This window comes from Stenella coeruleoalba, assembly GCF_951394435.1.
Source record: "Stenella coeruleoalba genome assembly, chromosome: 2".
Taxonomy (NCBI): Eukaryota; Metazoa; Chordata; class Mammalia; order Artiodactyla; family Delphinidae; genus Stenella; species Stenella coeruleoalba.
This window is the reverse complement of record NC_137147.1, coordinates 157908696-157935201: the sequence shown is the minus strand read 5'-3', so window position 1 is coordinate 157935201 and position 26506 is coordinate 157908696. Positions and strand designations below refer to the sequence as shown.

Below are 26506 nucleotides of genomic sequence, written 5' to 3'. Positions count from 1 at the left end.
GGGCTAAGCCTTTGGGTCTCTCAGAGCCAGGTCAATAACTAAGAGGGATATGCCATGGGGTGGGAGGTTGTGCGGTGTTTCATAGCGTGCCTCATTGCACAGAAATTTTGAGGTTGGCAGCTGACCTAGTGTCACTCTAACTCATTCCATGACCAACTTGTCCTAACACAAGAGTCTCTGTGTTAGGTGGTGAGCATTCTGACAGTTTAAATGCTTGATCCATGCCCACCAATTTTGTGGCTTTTCTTGCTTCTGAAATTCCCATCAACAATAGCCTTTATCTACACAAGACAAACATGCACCTTAAACACACCAGCAGTAACCAAGAGATGTCACTGCAGCCCGGCCAAGGAAAAGACCTTACACACCAACAGTTCCCAACATGGAACCAGGGACTGGGCGAAGGACTGAACCAGCAAACCCCAAAGAATGGGGAACCACAGCTGCCACCAGCAAGGACTGAACCAGCAAACCCCAAAGAATGGGGAACCACAGCTGCCACCAGCAAGGACTGAACCAGCAAACCCCAAAGAATGGGGAACCACAGCTGCCACCAGCAACTCCCAGCATGGAATCTGGAGGAGGATTCCAAACAGATGGGGAACCGCAGACTAAACCACCAGCAGCTCCCAGCATGGAACTAGTGGTTCCAATCAAATGGGGGACTGGATAGCCAATTAAATTAGATCAAGAGCCCGACGCAAAGAGCAGAATTCAAAACCGAGGGGAACTTACCCACAGCCCTTGCAGCGGCGGGAAGGATGATGCACTCGAAGTGTTCTTTCCTGTGTCTCGTGTTGTCCTCAGATGTTTCCTTCGGATCCCGTCACCATCACTAAATCTGTTAAGACACAAAATTGAACTGAGTAAATTTAGAATTCTAATTGGCTTTATTCAGTGACTAACGAATTGGGCAGCATCCCATCTAGCAATTAACAGGGAGCTCTGAGGAGTTGCATGAAATGAAGACTTTATTGGCAGAAATGGGGGAGGGACAAAGAAAGAGCAGACTGTTTCAGGCAAGACCACCTTCCGACCACCTTCCCTTAGGGAAGAAGGGTTCTAGCGGGGGCATTACCTGCCTCGCACTGACCAGAAAGATCCAGACTGACGGCTTAAGATTACATAGCTGGGGAAGGTTGGAACTGCAAATAGGTTAGGTATTAAGTCTCAGTTTGGCGATGTGGGCTTAACACAAGTGACTCCATCTGGGGACTATTATCTCTTAAAAAAAAAAAAAGGAAAAGATACATCTAACACTTCTTTGGGTTTTTTTTTTAGGGAACTAATTTTTCCTTAGAAATGAAAAGTGGACTGTGGTCTGCATTCATCTGTGTCTCCTTTGAATCCTGAAAGGCCCATCTGTGTTCAGGTAGTTTCAGTAGCCTTACAATTTCACACCTACAAGACGTTTTAGATCATATGAGCACATCTCCGGGCCTCTCCCCCCAGGCTGAATGTGAGCGAAGGCCCAAAGGCTTTGCAGGCTCCCAAACGTTAGGAGTGAGGATGCTAGTGTTAATTCGTGCATTTACACCACTGCCCTCGACTTCCACACGCCCTATCTGAACCAGGTGACCCTTCTTTGTCAGCATTACTGTGCAACGTCTCTTTCATGAAAAAGAAAACTGAGTTTCACTTTCCCTTTATAGAACACATGAGGCTTAACTTCCAGGGTGGCCTCACCATGGTCACTCCTCTGCTCATGATTTCAGAGCAGGAGTTGACGCCTGACGCTTCACGTGACTTTCAACAAGTCACCGAACCTTTCTTTGGAACCTTGGTCGTCCCCTTTTAGCCTCCAAAGGGATAACGTTTAAAAAAGAAAATAGCATTTGCGGAGAAGTTTGAATCCTTCATGGAGAAAGTACCATATGAACTGCAAGTCATTATTCTTTGAAATAGAAGAAAAATGACTTCAGCTTGGCAGTTTTTTTTAAAGTGTGTCATTCTGGAATTCCCATAGTTTGAAGGTAAAATCCATCTGAGATCGCCAGAAGGTTTTTCAGGTCAAGCATTCAGAAACTACCTCGTCTGAAGCGTTCAAAAAACACTTTAATCCACAAACCCTCCAGCTGAGTTAGGAGCGCTAGCAACTACCAATTTTAACGAGGAAAAGAAAACCCACATCCTCAAAACCACTTATCCATGAACTAAGACAAGAATTAACTTTTTGTGTGTCCCCATTTGTAAGTAACGGAGAAGTGTCTCTTCTCTTTACAGGACCCTGGCAGTTTTCTGATACGAAGATTGCTTGAAAATTGTTATTTCACAAATAGCACATCACTTTGATGTGCTTCAGATGTCCTTTCTGTGCAACTAAAGTATGATTCAGCAGATGTCAGATTCACAGTAAATGTACCAAAAAGAGTCAATTTACAGTAGACGCGTGGTAAATTCAAAAAGCTTGCCTTACACACACACCCCTCACAAGACCCTGGTGATAATAGGCAATCAGTGAACACGTATGCAGGAATCCTGTGACTACACGTGTTACCTGCTGCGTCTGAGATGCCGTGCCCTTTCTGCACACCTGCTTTTAAGCTCACAGATATTTTCTCACTTTTATGTGATCTGTTTCTTCAAGGCTCGTGTGCCCACCCTGTTCGTCTGTTCCCCCATCAGCTGTTCTCCCAAAGCCGCAGAACACCAGCTTCCCTCGAAACACGGACATTTTGCATCTCCTTCAAGGGTGTCCTGGAAAGGAACCTCTCTTGTCTGCGAAGCTACTCTCGCCCTCCTTTGAAGGGTCAAAGAGGATCTCCCCCCTAAATGTCTTTCAGATTCACCAGATCCTACTTAGTGACCGTTATCTTTCACCTCCTTAGGCTTCTCAGCTGACAAGACCTAGAAAGGTGGTTTCATTCCTGTGGTTTGCCCCTTCCTGTGACCGCTTTCAGATGCATTTATTTGGTTTCTCCATTTAAATAGTATTTTCCCTTGATATCAAGAAGCATGTTTTCTCTCTTTTTAAAAAAATGATCCCACAGCATTCTAGACAATGTTCTTGGGGTAGTGGTCTTCTGGTAAATTACATTGGCTGACTGGGGCACGTCTGCCAGCATCCTCAGGTTCCAGAAAGGCTGGCCGAGAGGAGAGGACGTCCACCCTTGGTGTCCACTCTTCCACCCCTCTGTGCCCTTCAAGTCCATTATCTCCCCCTCGACCCAAGGCCCCTTGATCTTGTGCCCCTAGCAGCCTGTGGACTCTCTCTCTACCTTGACCTCAAAATCATTCTTATCCACCTCTCGTCTCTCCACATTAAAACTCAGGTCACTTATGTGTCCTTTTCTCAGCTGACAGTCTTAGAGAAAATACACGATCAATAGCGAACGGCAGCCTAATACGTGTCATTCCCAGCGTTCTTACAACAGGGCACCTGGAGGTGCCTCCCCCTATCCAACCAAAGACCACGTGCGTTGGCGGGGACACGGCACACACGTCAAGGAAAGGAAGAATGTAGGACTCTGCAAACAGGCAGTCGTTGACACTGTGGGAATACGTGAGAGTTGGGATAAACCCACAGAAGTGGTTCAAGGACCAAACCAAAGCACAGCCCCCTCGTAAGGAGGGTGGGGGGAGAAGAGGGAAAGTGACAGCGCAGATCCCTCAGGGAGGTGAGGGGGGGACCAGGGGAGTAGGGTCACCGGAAGCCAGGAGAGAGAAGGATGTCAGGAAAGAGGGGCCCATGGGGTCAGGCTGGTGAGGAGCCCACCTGTTGACTGTCATTTAGGGGGAACAGAAGGAAGCATCCCACTGGGAGGCTGAGGACATATGTCAGGTGACAGGGGGGTAGCTGGCGGGCGGGTGAACTTGGCGGTTACACGGCAGTCTTTCAGAAAGTGTGTTTCCGAAGGTGGAGGTTTGTTATGATCACAGGGTTCAAGGGTTATGAGTAATAGAGAATGCTCCAGAAAGGGAGGAATTTGTGGTGGAAGATTCTGGAAGAGGAAGGGGTTAGGATGCGGCAAACACAAGGAGAGGGGTCACTTCTGAGAGAGGACGTGTGAGGGAGAGGCGGGGGAGAGAGACTAAGAAGAGGAGGAAATCCGGGTGGGCTCACCATGGTGGTGATCACCACAATAAATAAAGTAGGAAGTGTCTCCAGGCTGGAAATGAGAGGGACAGGAACGGGACCATGGAGACAGAAGAAAGGGCTTGACACGTCAGCAGTAGGGGCTCCAGTAAAGGCTGCGTAACACACAGAAGCACAAATTGCGAGGGACCATCTAAGAGCCAGAGTTTGGAGACAAAGTACGTGATGAAAATTTCCCAGGGACAGAAAACTGGCAAAGTGAAAACAACCTTCAACACAAGTTGAAATAAAACTTACTGTGTAACTTCTACCACCATTTTATAATGATTTGTATTTATCCAGAATGTGAATGAGCTCTTAAATCCTATGTGTTTAATAGGTTAAAAGAAATAAGCAAATTCTCCAAGAAACTATGAAAAAAAATATTTCTAGAAGAGCAGTTACAAATATTTTAAGTGGACACTATCGACCAAAATAAAGATGTTTTTAGAAGTCAGATTTTTCAGATTTTAGATAGAAACTGCAGTGCTACCTTCTTTGTGTCATTTCTACCTTGACAGGATGAATAAACATTAGAATTTAGTAGAACTTAATAGTCTCCATCTTCTTCAGCCATTATCTTATTAATTTTTTATGAACTCCACATGAGGAAGATTCTAAAGAAGGTTTTTTACTGGTACATTTGTTGTATTTTAATGCATTAGCTGGTCTATAGCTACTAGCGTTTTTTTGGGTTTTGTTTTTTTTTAATAGACTATTCTTTAGAGCAGATTTAGGTTCACAGAAAAACTGGAAAGAACAGAGACTTCTCATGCATCGCCTTCCTCTCTCCACACCTCGCACATTCCCCTATTTTAAACACTTTATTTTTGGCCGCACAGTGCAGCTTGTGGGAGCCTAGTTCCCAGACCAGGGATTGAACCCTGGCCCTCGGCAGTGAGAGCACGGAGTCCTAACCACTGGACCACCAGGGAATCCCCATTAACATCTTGCTTTAGTCTAGTGTGTTTGTTATAACTGATGCGTCATATTTATATATTATTATTACCTAAAATCCATAGTTTACATTAGGGGTTTTGTATTGAACATGCTATGGGTTTTGACAAATGTCTGACATGCATCCGCCATTACAGCATCATACAGAACAGTTTCATTGTCCTAAAAATCCTCTGTGCTCTACCTGTTCATCCCTCCCACCCCCTACCCCCCGCCCGTGGCAGCCACTGGTTTTTTTCTGTCTCCATAGCTTGGCCTTTTCCATGTCATATAGTTAAAAATCACACAGTATATATAGCCTTCTCATTGGCTTCCTTCACTAAGCGACATGCATTTGGGATTCCTCCATGTCTTTTCATGGCTTAATCGTTCGTTTTTTTATTACTGAATAGTATTCCATTGTCTGGATGTACTATAATTTATCCCTCACCTATTGAGAGACATCTTAGTTGCTTATAGCTACTAATCTGATTTGTTACACTCTTTGTTTTTTTTCTATTGTAATGACAGACTATATGAAATTTTTAAGAGCAGGAACGGGTTGTAGAGGTTATCACATCAGATACTCTCATTCTGCAGCTAAGGAAACTGAGATCCAGTCATGATCAGCCTAGCTGATCACAATCTAGTCTCTTTTCTAGATCATACTGTCAATCCAAAACTTAGTAAAGTTGAGATTTCAAGGTACCTAGACACCAAATCCAACTCATTTAATTGGACAGTTATCTACTGCATGTCCTCAACCTTAGAACCAAGCATCTCCCCCATGGAGCAAGGGACCATGGCCCCTCATCCCTCATTCCATCTCTAGGACCCCAGAATTCCATGCCCCAATAGCCCAAAACGTGTGCATTTCCCTGTTGTGGAGGCCAGGGGCTGGAGCGGGTAGGATGCTTTCCCCATTCAGCGACTTCACTAGTACAAGATTTGGAAGAATTCTAAATTCATCACATGCCTTTTTGGTCATTATGAAGGTATATTTCTCAAGATATATATAGAGAGAGAACATATTGGAATATAGAACGTATTTAACTTGTTCTAACAAAATAATAATACACATAATAAAGGTTACTATGTATGGAGTTCTTACTCTATGTCAGGCGCAGGGCTAAATACTTGACGTGGATTATTTCCTTTAATTTTAGATCTGGACCAGCTCCCCTTCATTCTTCAGGGCACACCTTCCCGCACTTTCCACTGGCTAAAATAGGATATACCCCGAAGCTCAGTTGACATGTACTCTCCGGTTTCCATACTGTTATATCAGTAACTGGCATCTTGGATGTTACAGCATTTATTACATATGCTTAACATATGGTACTCCGAAAAGGATACTGGTATACTTGGATATTTTTAATAAATACTGGTATTCTAATTTTATTTCCTCAGACATGCAAATCTTGTCTCGCATAAAATGTATTAATTTACTAGCCTTGGGGGAAAAACCTGAAAAAATGACTATAATTATTCTTTTTCTCCGTTTCTTATTTTTTCTGGAGAGGGACTCGATATTCCTGACCTCATGTGCATGATATTTACTATGTTCTCCATGTATTTTCAAAATTAATTGTTACAGGTTTGATAAAATGATAGCATCTTTAATGCTACAAAGTTCTCACTTATCCAGTAATGTATGCACACTTGGCAACGGTTCCCTTAGTGGTTCAGTACTTGACTAGCTATACTGAACAGTCATCGTTACTAAATAATTTTCCATGTTCTTTATTTTCATTCTCTCATTAAAAGCAAATGTAATCATATACTAAGGAGAAATCAGGGTAGAAGCTACATCATATTAGAATAACTGAGCCCTCTTTACATTTCCCCTTTACTAGAATATCCATTGACAAAATGTCCTCCTAAAGAATGATCTCATGTTTTAAATACTGATATATTTTGACAGCCCTAGGGCTTTTAATTTCTTTAGGACATTCATATATGCAAACACAGCCCTGTGAGAATCACACCACTGATTTTGTTAAATCTATCACTTTAATCTTGTATTAATCATCTTTCATATTGTAAATGTAAAATTTTACTTTAAGGATGCTTCCGTTTTTAGATTTTTGTTATTCTTTTTAAGAAGAATTATTCTATTTGTATTCTGGTGATTAAAAGTGATTTTGAAAGTATTTTATCACATGACCCTACTCCCCTGTACCTGGTCATGCTTGCTTCATAATACTTAAGCCTGCCAGTTTCAATTTCGGTGAACTAAAAAAGATAGCATCTTACTTTACATCAGACACTGAATCGACATTTCCATGCCAGATAGCAAACCCCCATGGCACATGTTGAGAATCTACACCATACAAACATCCAGTGATAGAAAACTCACTCACGTATAAATTCTTAAGGAAAATTCTTTAACATTTTCCCTAATTATAAAAGTAATTACACCAAAACATACTTTAAAAATTGGAAAATACACAAAGCATTATAAGAAGAAAAGGGTCGTTTCTAGTTATATCATTCAAGGCACCCACAGGTAGGATTTTTGAGTATTTCATCTTTCTTGTGTATATTTTTTCTCTTTGTCATAGTGATAATTTAGTAACTTTAAAATCTTCAGCAGAGTAGGGTCATTTTCACATCAAAACCGTATTCCTTAAAACTTGCCTTTTATGTTAAAACCTAGTCTGTTCCAGGGACCCCTCTGTGTTTGGGAATATATATTTCTCAACATGCATTGTGTGTATATTGTATACAATAACTGTGGTCATAAATATAATAACAGATGATGTTTATAAAGCATTTACTATGTGCCAGTCCATGTTCTAGGCACGTTGTGTATTTTAGCTCATTTAATCTTCATAGCAACCTTCTGAAGTAGAGACTATTATTATCCCCATTTTACAGACAAGGAAATCGGGGTGGCCCCTACAGGGGCCAAAGGCACCACAGGTGTCAGGCAAGGGAGCCAGGATTCACCCTTGGGCAGTTTGGTAGCAAAGTCCATCAGCCTAACAGCTCTATTGCCTCTTAGTAGAGACCCAATCGTATCAGGGAAAACAATTTTAAAATTCGTGAAATGGATCATTGTTTGTACTTCCGTTATGGAAGAAAATAATTTGCTAGTTAATGCAAGATGACCCCATGGGACGGTTAAACCAGAAAATACCAACTGAGCCCAAGTTCCCCGTGCAGGTACAAACCTCTAGAAACTCAGGCACGTTTTTTCTGACAGGTACTAATGAATCTATCCAAGGCAGTGAGTTTTACTAATTAGACTTACAGTAGAAATATAAACAGGCTGTAATGAATGAGTTTGCTGGTCTGCAGAGAGCCTTTCCTCCCTCCTTCCTTCACACACATACACATGCAACGCTTAGATATCAAAAGTATACGTGTGATTATCTGTTCGTTTTTTTGTTTTTTGATGGCTTTTAGTTTCTGCTGTATAACAAAGTGAACCAGCTATATGCATACATATATCCCCATATCTCCTCCCTCTTGCGTCTCCCTCCCACCCTCCCTATCCCACCCCTCTAGGTGGTCACAAAGCACCGAGCTGATCTCCCTGCGCTATGTGGCTGCTTCCCACTAGCTATCTATTCTACATTTGGTAGTAAGTACATGTCCATGCCACTCTCTCACTTCGTCCCAGCTTACCCTTCCCCCTCCCCGTGTCCTCAAGTCTGATGGCTTATTCTTTATGAAAAAGGAAATAAACCTGTTTTCTAGGGTGTTTTAGCTTATAGCTCACTAAACAAGGAAGGAATAGATCAAGTACTCCACATTTGGAATGGCTCCAGCCTTCTAAATGACAAGCATACCTAAGACATTGACTGTCAATGACCACACTGCCGCAGGCGGTCTGGGTGAGCCCGTGTCCAGGTGCCCTGCAGGTGTGCCATCCGGGTGCAGGCTCCGTCCCCACGTGGGGCCCTGGCTGGTTCTGTAAGCTCCTGGCTTGGGCAGCCTGGACCCCAGCTCTGTGCTCTTCCTCTACACAGGAAGCCCCTGTAATGCATCCCCACCACAGAGCTGTGGACGTCAAGAATGCAGCTCTCACAACTTGCAATTCCAAACTAAACCTTTGCTTGGCGGGGAACAATAAGTAGAAGTAAAGATGTAAACCTCCTTGGAGGTAGTCGTCAATCTGAAGGAGACTCACCTCCAGTCTGACACTAGTGCAGACTCAGGACATCGGTAGTGTCAGTAACAAGGGTGGGATCCACAAAGGTAGAGATTCAAAGGCAGTATCTTGGTTGAATTTAGACCATAATGATTTAAAGGATTTGGCCTTGAAAACCACTGAGATTAGTACATGTCTGTCATCTGAAAGATGATTTTTTTTCCCAGCTCTTAGATGGGCAAACTAAGTATTTGTATTTCTGTATATAGCTTTTACCTGCTTCCTCCTTTTTACCAGTATAAATCGCTTTCATGGCTAAATTTGATATAGAGATTTTACAAAGAAGATGAATACAAAGCAATTTAGATGTTAGAGGCCCCCTAAAGTGGTCTGTCATATTTTTGTAAGTACATAGGAGAATAAAATATACCGTTCTATCAGCCAAGTGATGCAAGATATTTGTAGACGCTTTGGGAAATACAGTACTTTGTACACAAACACACAGAATCCTTTGCTATTTTCAATTTTTGAAAGTACTCAGTATATATTTAAATGACTTTGCAAGAATAAATACCTTTTTTAAAGGCAAAAAAAAAAAAAGAGCCACAGAGCTTTGAATACCCATCTATCTCCAGAATGTCAGCATTGATTATATCCTTCGGTTACCAGAAAATCACAGCAAAGCAATAACTAACCCTGACTCTCTTGTTTTTATGAAGCTGGCATACAGAACGGCATGTACGCCATAGGTATATTTGCAAACCGGAGAGCTGAGAGAGAAATCAGTGTTGTTGAATGATGCAGCAAATGCTTGCTTGTTAGCGAGAGGTTCGTCAGCACTATTCAGTGAATCACTTCTTCCAGTGGCTGTCATCATGGTACTGTCAAACCCCAAGTAAAACTGACTGCATGGACAGGATGGAAATAAGCTCAGTGTCTTATTGTTTCATTCAGAAGAACCTTAGCCGTTTCCCTGCAGGAGGGAACACCCTGAGTAAGGCAACCTTCCTCTTTTAAAATTCACTTTTCGTAGAGCTACTTGACAAAATGCTATGATTTTGCTGCCCAAGTAGGCCGAGTGAAAAACTCACCAAGTGCTTGGACTGGGAGGGTAAATCCTGGAGGTTATCGAGTTTTAATCCTTTGTTTGGACTCTTTTCCGAAATCAGAAATAATACATACTCCTCTCTGAGCAGGGGCGCTCGAGATCTTTCTTAGAGCAAGAAACACACGATTCAGAAACAATACAAAGACCAATCAAAAAGTGATTCACCTGACACTCTGGTCTACACAACAGCGCTAACCCATTAGGTCCTAACCCATTCTGCTTTTCAGCCCTCGGTGCATGGCGGGATTAATTTAGACATTAAAGAACTCAGGACCGTGACACACAGAGGTATTTGCCCCCAACTAGCCAAACTCTATTAGCATAATCAGGAGACGAATGAGACGGGAGGAAGCCCTCTGACCTCTATTTCGTGAACTTCATTGGGGCATCATGATAGGTCATAATGAACCCAGCCATAATACTGACCTCCGTGGAAGAAGATTCAGAGAGAAGGCTCATCTCTATACCTTTCAGTTTACTTCCAATACACACTGTTTCTGAACAAAGATTTCTCTTAAGAAGTTTACAGCATAACACCTTCTTACCAACATGTGTTTTATCATCTGGGAAGCACTACACAGGTCTTGTCATGTGCTCAATAACCGAAGTTTGTGGATTTCATATTTTCCTCCAAGAAAAAGGAAGAGAAATTAAGGTGAAAATCAGGGCATCTTTAGGCTAGAAAAGAGGAATTCGGTCTCACCAATACTTCTCATTTTTCAGAGGTTGAGACTGAGGCCCAGGGATGGTATGATTTACCTGATCACACAGCTAGTTAGAGACACACAGAGATGAGAATTTCCTCTCTGCAGATGCTGTGCCAGGAGCTGTTGACAAATCCTAAGTCCAGGGCAGTTTGGGACCATCCCATCCCCACCCTACCCACCCCCCACCAGCATCACAACTTCAACTCTCACTCCACCCAGAAGAATCATTTGCATCAGTTAACGTATCACCGGCATTAAGAAGAGGGTCTTTGCTGGAATAACACGTGTCACAAGCCCACATTCCCCTCGCTTTGCCTACTTTGCATTTTCTCCCAGCTCTGACTGGAACAGAAAGATAGCGCTGGAGGAGATTTAACTTGTTGGAGGAGATCTAACTCCCTGTTTTCCTCCTTCTTTCAAGATCCACAGGACTGTGCGGTTCCTTTCTCTGAGAAGTATCTGCTGGGTGTTTTGTTTTTCTGACGTTGTGCAAATGAAAATTAAGAAATGTGGAAATACGATGATATACAGTGATGATCAGAACAATTTCTTGAAGAGACCGTCTTTGCTCCATTGTATTGCATTTTCTCCTTTGTCAACGATCAGTTGACTATATTTACATGGGTCTGTTTCTAGGTTTTTCTGTTCCATTGATCTGTTGGTCTGGTCTTTCACCGATACCACCATCTTGATTACTGTAGTTTTATTAAGTCTTGAAGTCGGGTAAGGTCAGTCCTCCAGTTTGGTTCTTCTTCAACATGTTGTTGGCTATCCTGGATCTTCTGCCTCTCCTCCGTGTAACCTTTAGAGTCAGTTTTGTCGATACCCACCAGGTAACTCACTGGGATTTTGACTGGGATTGTGGAGAATCTGTAGGTCAAGTTCGGAAGCACTGACATCTTGGCAATACTGTCTTCCTATTTATGAACGTGGAATCTCTCTCCATTTGTTTAGTTCTTGTGATCTGTGTTTTTGACTGGCTTTTAAATTGTTTACTATGACAACAGCCACCAGTTCTGAAGTGCAGGCTGAGTGCCAACGCTGAGCTAGCTTTCTACATAGATCATCTCATTTACCACTCACGACGCCCCTATGAAGTAGGAATATTACTTCTTCCATTTTGCAGATGAAAAATATGAGGCTTAGGAGAGGTTAAGTAACTTCAAGGTCACAAATAGAGGAAATCTGAACTCGGGTCCGAGTAGGGGCAAAGCCCATTATCCTAAGAGTTGCCCTGAGTCCCGTCTGTCCCAACTGTCTCCACGCCAACTGAGCAGATCACTAATCTGTGGTTCACGGGGACTCTCAAAGTCAGGGTGCTCCCAGGGTCATAAATATACATATTGAGGAACTCTTGTCTCACGCCATGGAGGAGCTCAGGCTCCCTGGAATCAGCCACCTCTGATGCTTCGACCACGGTCCGAAGACCACTCAGCCTTGCTTTTGACAGCTGCCGTCCAGGGGCAGCGGCTCTAACAACATGCATGGCGTCCTGTTAGGAGCAGCACAGCTTATAAGCCGTGACTTGCAACAGGTGAGGTCAGGACTGGAGGGAAGTAAGCCCAGACTTGACTGTGAGCTCCCTGAAGGCAGGGCTGTCTCCATCCTGGGTGGATGAGGCACGCGTGAGCACACCCACTCTCGCTCTGGCCATACCCGAAGAATACATTCAGAACTACTTACTGAGTGTTGAACGAGTGAACGCTTTCAAGCCCTGCCTCTGTAGTCAGAGCCCCCGGTTTGTACTTTTTACCATCCTACACACTGTCAATTTCAGTAGGTATACAGCCAGCATCCATGAAGTGCCCAAGACCATCCCACCGTCGGGTGGTCAAGTCCGGGTGGACCCTCCCTCGTGCTGTGCCCCATCTGCTGCGTGCTAGCATCCAGGCATCCTAGCAAACATCCCACATACTCCTCCTGGACTCCCCAGGTTTCTTGGGGTTCAGAAATGCTATACAGATCCGCTAAATCGTCTTGCCAGCCTTTTTGTAAGGGACTTCAAGACAGAATCGGTTCCTCTGAAATAATGAAATCCATTTAAAAAGTAATCCTTGTTTTCTTATTTTAAAGAAGCTCACAGTTGGGATGGTTGTGTCTTTCCGCAGGAAAACCTCTTTTTTGTGATGGAGTATCTCAACGGAGGAGACTTAATGTACCACATCCAGAGCTGCCACAAGTTCGATCTTTGCAGAGCCACGTAAGCGCCCTTGTAGGGTTGGGGGGTTCCCACTGGTCTTGTCAGGGACTGGGGTCCACTGTGCCCGCACCGTGCTTTTCCCCACGTGGCACTTTTCCTGTTTCTCACTCAGCGGGCCTAAACCCCAGGGTGAGGTGACCCCAGGAACACATCCAATGAGGCAACTGTTTTCCCAGCTTGTGAAACTTCAATTCAAGTCGCTTTTATGTCACTTCTCTGCCGCGAGATCAACTGCTTAGTTTCTTAAGGAGCCGCCCCACTTCATCAGGCTTCTAAATCATCCGAACCCAGAAGCAGTATTTGCCCCTTGAATGGAAGTCAAATGGAGCACAGAGGGGCGAGGCGGTCACTGGGTGGGGCTTCACGGAGGCGTCTCAAGGGAAGCTCAGTGTGAAGGCATCAGTCAGCCAGCTCTGGGGGCAGGAGAAACAGGAAACAGGAAGAGACATTTGCTCTCTCTCGAGAATACGTTCTCCTTCTTTGGCATCAGGCCACTCCAGGCGCTGGCGAAATCGAGCAGGGTGGCTTTACTAGGTGGGACTGCAGCTGAGTCCCACAGAAGCCCCGCGCCCTTCCTCCCTCAGGCCCTCTTTCCTGAGTCATCAAACCACTGAGACGGTCAAACACAAGAAAACTGTGCCCCTGGCTCCACTGAAAAGGGGGGGTGCACACTAGTCTTGCTTGCTGTACGCTCAGTAATCTCACTCACCCCTAGTGAACACTCGGGGGGGTTCAGGTCGAGCTGCGTTGAGAGAGAGACTTTTCCACGAGCTCCTACAGAAACCCTGGCTGAAGCGGCTGTTTTGTCGAATCCAGTGGGTAGCGCGCCACCGATCTCGTTGCTTCCAGGAACCGTCGGCCAAGTGCCCGGAGATAATTTTATGAGATTCCTGCAGCCCAGAAATCGTCGGGTATTTTTCTGCTAGAAAGGATTCTCGGGGTCCCTTCCAGGTGTGTAAGGCACGAAAGCCATCGCAGACACATGCTATCTATCTGTCCTCACTGCCTCCCAGGAAGGGGTTTCTGCGTTCTTCTCCAAGATCGAGCAGACCTCACTTGCGGGAAGTTCTCCCTTATCTCTAACTTTAATCCTCCTGTAAACTCACCTCCTTTGAGTCTGTCATCTTGGAAGGTGGAGAGCAAGGTATCACCTCCCAGCGTCTAATACAGGCGTATCTTGTTTGATCGCACTTCACTTTATCGTGCTTTGCAGATACTTGGTTTTTTTTATAAAGGAAGGTTTGTGGCAGCTCTGCGTTGCCAGATGACGGTTAGCATCTTTTAGCCATATTTTTTTAACTGAAGTATAGTTCACAGGTATTTAATTAAGATATGTACGCTTTTTTTAGACATAATACTATTGCGTGCTTCATAGGCGACACTGTAGTATCAACATAATTTTATATGCACTGGGAAACCAAAAAAACTCGTGTGACTCGCTGTACTGCGGTGGTCTGGAACCGAAGCCGTGAGATCCCTGAGGTCTGCCTGTGTGCGTTTCTCCTCCTCTCAGGCTATGTGGAATGACCTGCAGACAGGTCTGAAGGGTCCAAGTAGATTTTAAAAGAAAAGGGAAAATTATTTCCCTATTGTTACATTGAGTGTTTTTGAATGTTCTATTAGCAAAAAAAAAAAAAAAAATGACAGTTTGAACCTTATAGTTTACAATATAAGAATAAGCCCTAGATGCGGGTAGGGCTAAATATACCGGCTCCATTTCATTCTCTCAGGTCTGAGGCTGGATGTGTAGAATGGATGATATCTTCCTTTTGTTGTGATTAAACAAACTTCCGTGCGCACGTTTAGCAGAGCGCTGCACACTCACTTTATAGAAAGGGGAACTTTTTTTCCTAGTAAACATTCACGTTGAGCCTTGATTTTCCTTCCCTCAGGTTCTATGCTGCCGAAATCATCCTCGGTCTGCAGTTCCTTCATTCCAAAGGAATAGTCTACAGGTAAATTTTACTCTTTGGAAACAAGTACTGGGATAACTGGATTTCCTGGTCCAGGTGATTTCATCACTGTGCTTGAGGGACATGAAGTGGTCAGTGTGCTTCTGTGGCAGAAAGTTCCACACCCGGGCTTCCTGCCCAGAGTGACAGCACGGATGGTGATTTACCAACCAAGTAAGAAATTCCGCTCTCAAAAGCAATAAGGGGGGCTTCCCTGGTGGCGCAGTGGTTGAGAGTCCACCTGCCGATCCAGGGGACACGGGTTCGTGCCCCGGTCCGGGAAGATCCCGCACGCCGCGGAGCGGCTGGGCCCGTGAGCCATGGCCGCTGAGCCTGCGCGTCCGGAGCCTGTGCTCCGCGACGGGAGAGGCCACAACAGTGAGAGGCCCGCGTACCACAAAAAAAAAAAAAAAAAAAAAAAGAAAGCAATAAGGCTCTGATCTCATTTTGTTCTCCCTCTCTCCTACCTTTTGTCTCATTTCCTTCCATTACTTTCTCTTTGGCCTCTTGTTGTTGCTTTCTTTCTTCTGTCTTTTGTGTCTCTCCTTCTTGCCTGTATTTGCACATTGAATGTCCTCCTTTCGGGTGAGGGAGAAGGGGAGGCCTTCCTTGAACAAACACACCTGCGAAAACCTACAAGCCTACACCTTGTCTGCATGCCCAGGATGCCATGTGTGCCCTCTTTCTTGAGTGGATGTCTGTCCGGAATCTATTGGACACCATCATTTCACATCCTTCTTGGATGAAAGCTAATGTACTTCAGTCTCCTTACTTCTCTCAAAGCACAGTTGACACTTAGCATACAGATCTTCAAAGGCTTAGTTGTCTCGTTTCCCACAGACTGGGCGGGGTGGGGGGGTATATTGAAGAAAACAAATAAAAAAGGAAGGAAGGAGCTGGACAGGATGCTGACTGAGGAGCTGGAGGCCTACACAGTGACCACTGGTGACAAGGGAAGCTGAGAACCGACATAAAGGGAAGATGCAGGACAACCTCAAGGCCCCGAGACAGTGGGATCACGTGCTTTTCTGCAGCAGATGCCCACAGGAATGACCGGAGTCATCAGTACAGGCTAAGTGATGTTCCACACAGATTGTTGAAGATGGCAAACTGTGTATAATACAGTCCAGAAGCATTCCGTCTGGGATGGCCAGTACTGGGCTTTGGTGCTTACAGAATAGGCTGAAAATTCACTTAGGGAAACCTCTCCGTTTCCAGAGGGTCCAGCCAAGTGAGGGCTGCCCCATTTAGAGCCCAGAACTAAAGACGTAGGGGAGGTTTGGGAGCTCATTTTTCTTAAGCTGTCTCTTTGGCATCCTTTGGATATACTTTTGTATTTGGGGGAGCAGGGGCTATCTCCAAAATGATAGATTAAAAATCTGTTTTATACCATTCTTTAATCTTCAGGAAAGTGAGAAATACCAGAACACTGAAAACCCTGATCACATTCCGTGGTTGTTTTCCTCTTTATATCTGTAATGCCTGCAATATCCCTAAGATATACCTATACTGAGACACTCAGTAGATTGTGTGGGATGGATGGATAGGAAAGAGGGAGGAAAAGTTAGGAAGACTGGAGAGAAGAGAGATCTTAGGGCTGAAAGGGACCTCATGCAACCAAACCCCACATGCCCCAGTATAGTCTCTTTCTCCACATCACGATGTTTCTATTATTTCATCTTGTAAATTATTGACACGCAGGACAAAGACCAATGAGGGTCCATAAGTGTCTTTAATATCATAAATTGTACCCATTTTAGAGCTCTTACTACATCCATGAGAAATATTTTCTAAGGCTTCTTATGCACCACAAAGAAAGAATCCTGGGTTTATTTAGCAGTGTACTGACTGAGGCAGTAGGAGATCCTTGAAAGACATGGAATAATTAAAACTGGGGGAGGTCATCCGGCAGGTACACTGACACCGAGATTGGCCTTAAGAAATTATTCAACTGCCCATTGTAACTTTACTGGCCTAAACTTTTCATTGGCCACTGAATTAACAAGGGGATTCTATTAGTTTCCTTTTTCTGACCACTCATGATCATCATATTAGTTTTGAAGGGTTGCCGTAAGAAATTAGCACAAACCTGATGGCTTAAGCCAATGGAATTTATTCCCTCAGAGCTCTGGAGTCCAGAGGTCCAAAATCAAGGTGTCAGCAGGGCCACGCTCCCTCTGCAGGTTCTAGGGGAGGATCCTTCCTTGCCCCCTCCAGTTTTTGGTGGCCCCAGGTGTTCCTGGGCTTGGGGTCACTCCAGTCTCTGCCTCAGTTTTCACAGGGCCTTCTTTTCTCCCTGTGTCTTCCCTGTAGGTCTCTTACAAGTCCACCTGACATTGGATTTAGGGATCACCCAGATAATCTCAGATGATCTAATTTCAAGATCCTTAACTTGATTACATCTACAAATACCCTTTTTCCAAATAAGGTCTCACTCACAAGATTCCAGGGACTAGGACATAAATATCTTTTTATTGGGGGGGGGAGCCCACTAAACCCACTACAACTGGTAACGAAGACGGACCAGCCACTAAACACACAGCCTTGGTTAAGCATTGTGGTGGATGCAAAAGCTACAGAAGTCCCAACCTCTGGATCCATAATTAAGCCACTTTCTGGATTTTTATTTTGGGTTTTTTTGGAGGTAAAATGTAAGTACATGAAAAGACACAAACAGCATACTCTAAAAAAAGTCTAAGTGAATGAGATTCTAATTACAAGTAAGTGTCGGGACTTCCCTGGTGGCACCGTGGTTAAGAATCCGCCCGCCAGTGCAGGGGACACGGGTTCCAGCCCTGGTCCGGGAAGATCCCACATGCCACAGAGCAACTTAGCCTGTGAGCCGCAACTACTGAGCCTGCGCTCTAGAGCCCGCGAGCCACAACTACTGAAGCCAACATGCCTAGAGCCCATGCTCCGCAACAAGAGAAGCCCCACAATGAGAAGCCCGTGCACCACAACGAAGAATAGCCCCCGCTCACCGCAGCTAGAAAAAACTCACAGGCAGCAATGAAGACCCAACGCAGCCAAACATAAATAAATAAAATAAATAAGTTTATTAAAAAAAAAGAAGTAACTGCCAAAGGGAAGAATAATGAAGGTATCATCAGAAATGGGTGAGGGTGTGCCAACAGAAAGAGATAGGAGTAAGGAGGTCGAGTGGAGGAATATTAAACAAATTGTGTCCAGCTTTTCTGGAAAGGCTGTTGTTGGCAGTCGCAAGAATTGAGGCCAAGAGATGCAGAGAAGCAGGTGGCAACGTCAATCATCTACCATTACTGGTGGCATCGTAAAAGCGGTGGCATCTTAAAAGATGCCTCAGCCCTGGCTTAGGTTAAATGTAAAACCAAGGAGCTGGAAAACACGCAGACGTAGAAGCAGCAGAATCTAGAGTCTCAAGTCTTAGAACTCTTAGAACTGAAAGGGACCTTAAGATGATCTTTGATCGATGACACTGGACCCAACCCCTGTATTTGAAACCACTTACAAATGCTTTCATGTGGATGACCTCACTGGATGCTCGCAAGTTCTGTGGGATAAGCAAGGCAGGCATCACTGGACCCATTTTATGGATGAGTCATTAAAGGATCAGAGAGGAGACATGGCTTGGCCGAGCTACTTAGGAACAAAACTTGGATTTGGAAGCTGTTTCTTCTGGCTCCCACTTTGCCTCTTCCAAATGGAGAAGCTTTGCTTATGCTGACAACACGATGGAAAGAAAGGCTTCCACTGAATTCTCGGTTGTACCTGATGCCCCGATGTGCAGCCCTTTGGGCAGACGGGTGCTTCCAAGAGCCATGCCAGGTGACCTGGACCCTGAAGGCCCCTTCTGGGTCCTGGTGTCCTGTGAGGTACCTGTGAACACTCTGGCCTTTGGGTCCTATGGCTTCTCCAGCTCGTCTCCCTCTGCCTTCACCCCTTCCTGCCCCTCAGGGTGTCTGGCTCTGCATGGCAGGCCTTCTAGACCTTTCCCCTTCTGACTTAGATCTCTCAAAGCTTCAATGACCTCCTCTCTCCCAGCCCTGTAGACACCCTGCCCACTTTAGAGGGTGGATTGAAAATTGAACATGAAACTTTCCTAGCTTGAGGCCTAGAGAACATTCATTTTTAGAAGTGACTAAAATGTACCCTTGCAATCACAGAAGACTCTAGGTATCTCAGCAAGACCAGTTCAATGCGAAAGACCGGGTGAGCTTGGTTTAAGGGGATGTAAAAGAGGGTAAAGCCTGGCTTTGCTGGGATAGATTGTATAATTTTAAGAGCCTTTGTTTTCCATTAGATAAATACGAATAAAAATAGTGATTCCAGATCAAAGGGCTATTGTGAGAATCAAATGATAAAATGCATGTGAAAGAAATTCCAATATTAGATATTATGTTCATTATCCTTCTGAGCTATGTACAGTACTGCAGCTGGATATCTGGCTCCCTAGTGATGACCCTAAAACCATCCTTCAGCCAGATTTCTAGGAACGTACATATGTGGCTGCGAATGATGCAAATATGTTTCATATAGCAGAAACTCAAAATGATATCACTATCGCATAGAGTGTGGATTAGGAAATGAACCTGCAGTTTTAGCATAAGGAGTTAAACATGACCTATAATTGGACTTATTGGAATATAATCCATAAGTCAAAATGAAAGTGGATTTAATTAAAATGAAGGAACAAGGCAGAAGGCCTGCCTACGGAGAAGACTTAGACATATTGGAAGTTTTCAGTCCTAATAATGAAAGTGCGACAGCATTTGAATTAGGATGGGAGAAACAGAACCGAAACTGATCTGAATGTGAGACACACATACATGTATCCTGGAGGTATCCATGCACCTGGTCAGACAGAAACCATCGTTGATGCATTAGTGACAGAGGTCAGCAATGCAAGAGGTCAGCTCTGGGGAACACCTGCTAGCAGCATTTCTGCACCAAAACAGAACTGCATCCCATGCTCACGTCCTCTGGCTAATTTACTCACAGAAGGTGAGAAAGCAACAAAAGGGAACCATTACTTGGGACTTAGTTGTAGCTGATACTCGCTGGTGGTGAGATGGTCACTGGCTGGGGATGAACTCACTCAGATGGTTATGGAATGACAGCAACACGTGTTACACTCGCGTCAGAGCATCACAGCACAGCAAGTACCAAGCAATACACTTTCCGCCCTCGTGAAGCTTAGAGTGTAACAGAGGAGACAAAACAAATAGTGACGGGACTTTAGGATACGGGTATCGATTACAAGCATCATACAACCACTGAAACCTTTGCTTAAGCAGAAGCTAAGCCTCACTGACAAAGCAGAACCGAGAATGCAAACCCATCAGAACCGAAGTGGCTGCTCTCTCATTGGCTGGGCTGTTCTTCGGGTTCATGCGGCCTCTGTCTCTACTCCTGGCCGAGCCACTTCAGTCTCTTCTTTTACAGGCTGGTTTTCTGTCCCTCCAAGGGCATGGTGGAGGGCGCGCCACAGCAGCCCTATGCATCAGACACCCAGCCGAGACGGACGAGTGCCGTCATGTTGCAACCTCAGCAAGTTTTCCCCAAGAAGAATCCACTGAGTCAGGCCTCCACCTGTGGCTCAATCAACAGGGGCGGAGGAGACAGAGCTACTGCCAGGCCCTTTGGGAGCAGAATCTCTGAGAAGGAGATTCTGAGCATCTTCTCTTAGAGGAGGTGCAGAACAAGGCAACAGCAATAGCTCTTCTCTCCCAAGTCGTCTTAGCTCATTAAGGAAGGCAGTGGTAGCCACCGCCCACCACATATCCTAGACTTAAAGGAGTTTTCACAAAGCTCAGAAATTCACGGCAGATCAAGGAAGAGAAAGCTGGGTGTTATATAACCGACTAGAATTCATAAAATGCCACTGACTAAAGTCGATAAAAGTTTAAAGAAACTCATGTCAAGTGTCATTCCTGGATTATCTTTTTAAAAAATCCGTTTCGCAGGTACAGGATGACAGGAAAATGGTATAATGGTAGTTTGTGCGGGGGGGGGGGGGGGGAAGGACACCTGGAGGTTATAGTTTACAGTGAGTTCCATATTAAGCATCGTTGTGAGGGAGCTTCTAAAATAACTAGTGCAGCCACGGTGCTCAGAGGCAAGAGGACTAGACCAGAAGCTCAGGGTGCCACCGCCATCTGCACCTGTGAGATCACGTGCCCGGAAGACACCGCTTTCATTCTGAGAACCATCTTTGAAGAAGAAAATGGACAAATTCGAGATACGTGCAGGGTAGGGGCCGGAATGTTGCAGAGTCTGAATACCATGCTGTGTGGAGGAGTAAAGGTCCTCAACTTGGTCAAGGAAAGACAAGAGAAAGCTTGGTGTCACTTTGCAAATATCCAGGCGGTCACGTGTGGTAAATAGGCCAACAGGTAAAGTCACAGGGAGGCATAGTTTGGCCCGTGTTTTTAAAATCGTGTCACCGCTTACACATCCCTAAAAAATGAAGTCGGCTGCCTTACAAGGATACTGGTTCTCTGAGGACAGAGGAAGTCATTGACACGGTGTTCTGGTAGCAGATGGATTCTGATTCTAGAATTAATCTGGGTTAGGGACATCTTTCCTTAATTGGTCTTCGAATTAGGTGCAGGATAATTTATCCACAAACACAGATACTTAGAGAATGGCATAAAATGAGTATATTTCTAGGCCTTTCTTCCTTTTCCGTTACCCCCAGGAAAGGTACTGGGATTAAGAGCCTCAGGTCTGTGTCTTGTCCATGGTATATTAGCTGTACTCCTTGGCAAGTCAGAAAGGGGAATCGGTAGCAGCCAGCCATTCCCTTGAAGAGTCACTTTTATCTACACCCCTACCTTGGACGGAAGTGGATGGGTGTACGTGTTGTGTAGTACTGAATACCACCCTACACCAGACACGTCACCAAACACAGCCCCCACGACGTTTCATCACCAGCGTATTCCTTTCCATCCAGGCTTTGTTTCTTGAGGACCCCTCTTAACACTGAGGGATGCTACCTTGCAGAGATAGCGCATGACCTTTATGTGGCCCCATCTCGGCACCTGCTCAGCCATTCATACGTGAACTGTGGAGGGAGCTCTGGAGATGGGCCACGTATTGATATGGAAGATACAGAACTCGGTCAGAGCCAGGCCCAGAGAAAGCCGACCTGGACCACGAGGGGCTGTACTGTACGTCCAGTCCTGGGCAAGAGACGCTGGTCAAGGAGGAAACACCAAGGACGAGAAGCAGTGACCCTGGAGGAGACAGGAGGACCAGCAAAGTACCTACTCATTGCCCTTCAGGCTGTGACGGGACGTGCAAGCCCTCATCACAGGGCAAGTCCATGTTAACAAAACCGTGTGTTATTAAAGTGCGAATCTGATTTGTTTTTCAGGGACCTGAAGCTTGATAACATCCTGTTAGACAAAGATGGACACATCAAAATAGCGGACTTTGGGATGTGCAAGGAGAACATGCTGGGGGACGCCAGGACCAACACCTTCTGCGGGACCCCCGACTACATCGCCCCGGAGGTAGGACGCGCCGCTCTGCACCCACCCGTACGACTCCGCCTCCCCGGGGCCAGCACCACTGCTTCCTTCTCCCCTGAAAATGAGAAGACCTTAAACTATTTTCGTTCAGGATGTGTATTTGCTTTTCGGAGTATCTGACAAATGCAGCTGCACCTAGGCGCCGCTAGTGTCGCACTGGGCGCGGTACCCGCGCTAACTCCTGCACCTCGCCAAGGCGTGAGGGACCCAGCAGGCCCTTCCCATCCTGGCTCTCCCACCCCAGCCTTAAAATATAGTCACTCTGCTCAGACCAAGCAGAAGAAGCAACTGGTGAAGAGCCAGGCGGACGCTGAACAGGCATCTACCTAAGTCCAGGGGTTTCATTGTGGGGCCAGAAAAACCTAAATTGTGGTTTCCAAGCTGCTACTGTGTGAGCCTGGAGAGGTCCCACTTCTCTCTCCTGTTCCTGGGTCCCATGGGAGAGCCTATGAAAGTTTAAAAACAGCAACAGAGAAAACAAAATAAGCCGTTGCGCTCATATTCTGAGCCCCTGGAAGATCAGAGTTTGCTCAGAAGGCCTCCATCAACGCCAGCTGCCCACCCCAGGGAGACGAGACACTGCCTTTCCCCCTTGGTCCTTCCCGCAGCACAAACTTATCGCGGCTTTTCTATCTTTGGGTCTCTCTGAACTACTGGGTGATTGCTCTAAAGTCAGAGGCTGTTTCTTATTCGCTTTCTAAAAACTTTCTTTTGAAAGAATTATAAATTCACAAGAAGTTGCCAAAAATAGTACAGAAATGTCACCCATATCTACCCTTCCCCTACTGGTTCCAGCTTACGTAACTATGGTACAGTATCAGAACCAGGACACGGATGTTGTTACAAGGCGTGTAAAGTTTTGCCCCACTTATCGTATGTGTAGATCAGTGTGATCTTATCCACTTTTATATCCAAGGACAGAGCTCAAGGCTCGGCACATTAAGGTGCTAATAGATAGCTTTTCAAAGAGTGAATGAACAACTACTGATAAGTGTGTGAGTGGTGACGGCTGTCTGATGGATAGACAGCGATGGGCCTCGGGTTTCCTGGGCAAAACAAATTCAGCAGCAGATCCCTGTCATAGCCAAAGTAACTGTCGCATCCTCAGTCTAAGAAACAGGAGACTCTGCCCTGTACGTATGTACTTAGCTTAGATTTCCCCTTGTTTAAATTCAAGCTTGGCCTCTGGTCAGCAAGAAATCATGGCTTTTACCTATCCTGTCTATACACGCCTTATGCCAAACCCTTTCCCAGGCAATCCTTCCTTCCCAATTCTGTTTCCTTTGGCATCTTCCAGAATTTACCTTCAGAGACTGGCTTCTCTCTGCAACTCCAATCTCATTCTCTCATCTTCAAGCCTGCTTGTCTTCACACAATTCCACCCCTGGTCCTTTGTTCTCTCTGTACCTTCTCCATGAACAGCTGTATCTATGACTATGATTTCAACTCCCAAATCAGTATGACCAGCCCAAACTTCTTGCTTCAGACCTGTATGTCTGTTTTTCTGCAGAGAGCTCCAACTCACTGTCACAGGCCGTTCGATCGTAACAGATCCCAAACCCACTCTCTGTTGAAATTGCCCCCCCACACACACATGCACACACGCTTCTCCTTTATCCCTTTCTGGACGAGTGACATACACATCCATCCGTCCAGTCCCCTAGAGCCAGAAAACTGGAATCCTCCAAGTCTTCTCCTTCCTTCTTACCCCTCCCAAATCCAAACACCAAGACCTTCTAAATACAGACCTCAGGGGTTCACACATCTGTTTTCATGCCTCCCCAGTCTTGTGATTGTACTAAGAATCGCCCTTCTTTTTTGATCCTCAAAATGAATCCCTTTGGGGATTAAATCAAGCTTCTCCAATCCCGCCCCATCTTCCAGTTGCTGCCCTGGTCCAGGCCCTCAGCACCTCTGGTCTGGATCCTGGTGATGCCTTTTGACCCAGACTTTCCTCTCTACGACCACCCAACTGCCAATGCATCATCTTTACATATTTTCAAACTTTCTGATCATGCTCCTCATCAGTTAAAAAGCATCCCCGGCACATGTATATTTCTTATACATTATCACCAACTAATGTAGTCTGTTATCAAACATGCAGAAAAAGGAACAGGCTGAACTCAAGATGAAATAAAGTTTTAAATAACTAAGTTGCATTCTATTAATAGTACATGTTATGCTTTATTAAAATAATGAGGCTAAATAACTTTGTAAAATCTTGGTTTAACCCTTTATGATTCTGCCACTCAAAAGTCTGCTTGGTTTCTTTCAATTGCTGGTTTTATTGGCTCATAGCCGAGCAAGAGCCCTCACAAAGGCACACTGGAAGACAGATGCTACAGTGTGTACGTAAGGCAAGGTTCATGGCTGGAGAGAGTGGATCTAAGTCCAGAATGCACGACAGTGTTTTCTGATTTAGCCAGCTTCCTGTCACAACTAATGAGACGGTCACTGTTTTTAGCTTCGTTATAACGTGACAAAGAGCTGGTACTAGGAGGACGGAAGATCTCTGCACTTGCCGTTTACTACTCTGCATCGTTAGCATGGTCTTCAATCCAAGTCTCCTTTGCAGATCACTTTTTAAGGACGTTCCATTTTGCGAAAATGAGTTTAGTTCAAACAGAACCCACCGATCCCCTTAACTGGGCATGCAACGCAAATGACGCACCTTAGGATAAGAAGTAATCGTAATAGTGACGCACCTTACGATGTGCCCAAGACGAATGCTCTAGCCAATCCACCACCAACTCCTCCCGAGATGAGGCTTCCCGTTCCTCCCTTGGAAAACCTAGTCACTGGTCAAATTTCTAAATGAGGGCATCAGTGCCACTACTGGAATTTTTTAAACTCGAATAAATACAAGTTCTAATATTTTCTTCCCGTATCTCGGCGTTACGCCGTCTGGGTGCTCCCTGGGGTGCATGCCCTGTTCTGAGGGCCGCTGTTCCACCACGTCACCAGATCTACCTCTCTAACGGGAAGACCTGTCACGCCACGCCTTTAAAAATATTCAGGAAGTCCCCACTGTCAGCTGGGTACAAGCCAAAACCCCAAGAGAAGGTCCTTAATATGTCCTGAGACATCCGTTTCCTTCTCTCTCATATCCCTTAGCCGTGCCCTCGGAATCCTTGGTCTGATTTACTCCCACCTCCAAAGTCATCTTCTCCCTGAAGGTGCCTCTGGCTTCTTGGAATAATCAGTTGTTTCCTCCTCTGTGCTACCACAGCCCATGTGTAATCCCATTTGCCAGTAAACTGAATTTCTCACAGCTAAGGACCATGATTTATCCACCTTAGTGTCTAGTCTCCTCCTCCACAGCTCAGAGCACCCATCACCTGTTCCGTGAATGACCACACCAAGACATGCACCCCAAATGCCCATCTCTGAACATATACTGGAGATGGGGCCTTTTGTCTCTAGCCTCTCCCTTTCCCATCAAAATCCCACCCATTTTCCAAAGCTCCACTCACATCATCTCCGTTGCGAAGCTTTTCCTTTATCTCACTCACTGACCCATTGCCCTCTCCCCGGGGACCTCAATGATATGGGCGGAGGGCCCGAAACACAAAAAACAAGTGCATTCAGGGCAGCCTCAGGAACGATGCATGAAAAAGCAGACTGTGCTCCCTCAAACCAGGGAATAGCCTCACCAGCCCACGTCTCCCGAGACCTTCCCCAGAGCTCTGTGGTTCCCTATGTCACGGTTATAGGACCGAGGGTCTAACGTATAATTGGAGGTCCACGCTCATTTTGACAAAGAATAGAAAATAGTTAAACAGGGAGACACCCTACTTTCCAACATCTACTAGCCACTTAGTAAGTCCAGGTGGAATTTCAGTAGCTAGAAGCAGCTCCCTGGAGAAAGCAGGAGTCACTCGGAAACCAGAGCCATAGAGGCATTGGTGGTCACTTGGT

General features: G+C 45.3%; 1 protein-coding gene across 6 annotated transcripts in view; it reads left to right on the top strand.

The window, feature by feature from the left end:
• The window catches only part of PRKCQ (protein kinase C theta), a 148432-nt gene that overhangs the window by 101756 nt on the left and 20170 nt on the right, over positions 1-26506 (top strand). For all 6 annotated transcript variants that reach the window (XM_079913761.1, XM_079913764.1, XM_079913760.1 and 3 more), the window contains 3 exons: positions 13034-13125; positions 15018-15080; positions 22432-22570. In XM_079913761.1, the coding sequence (XP_079769887.1) occupies positions 13034-13125; positions 15018-15080; positions 22432-22570 (294 nt within the window). The remainder of the gene's footprint in view (positions 1-13033; positions 13126-15017; positions 15081-22431; positions 22571-26506) is intronic.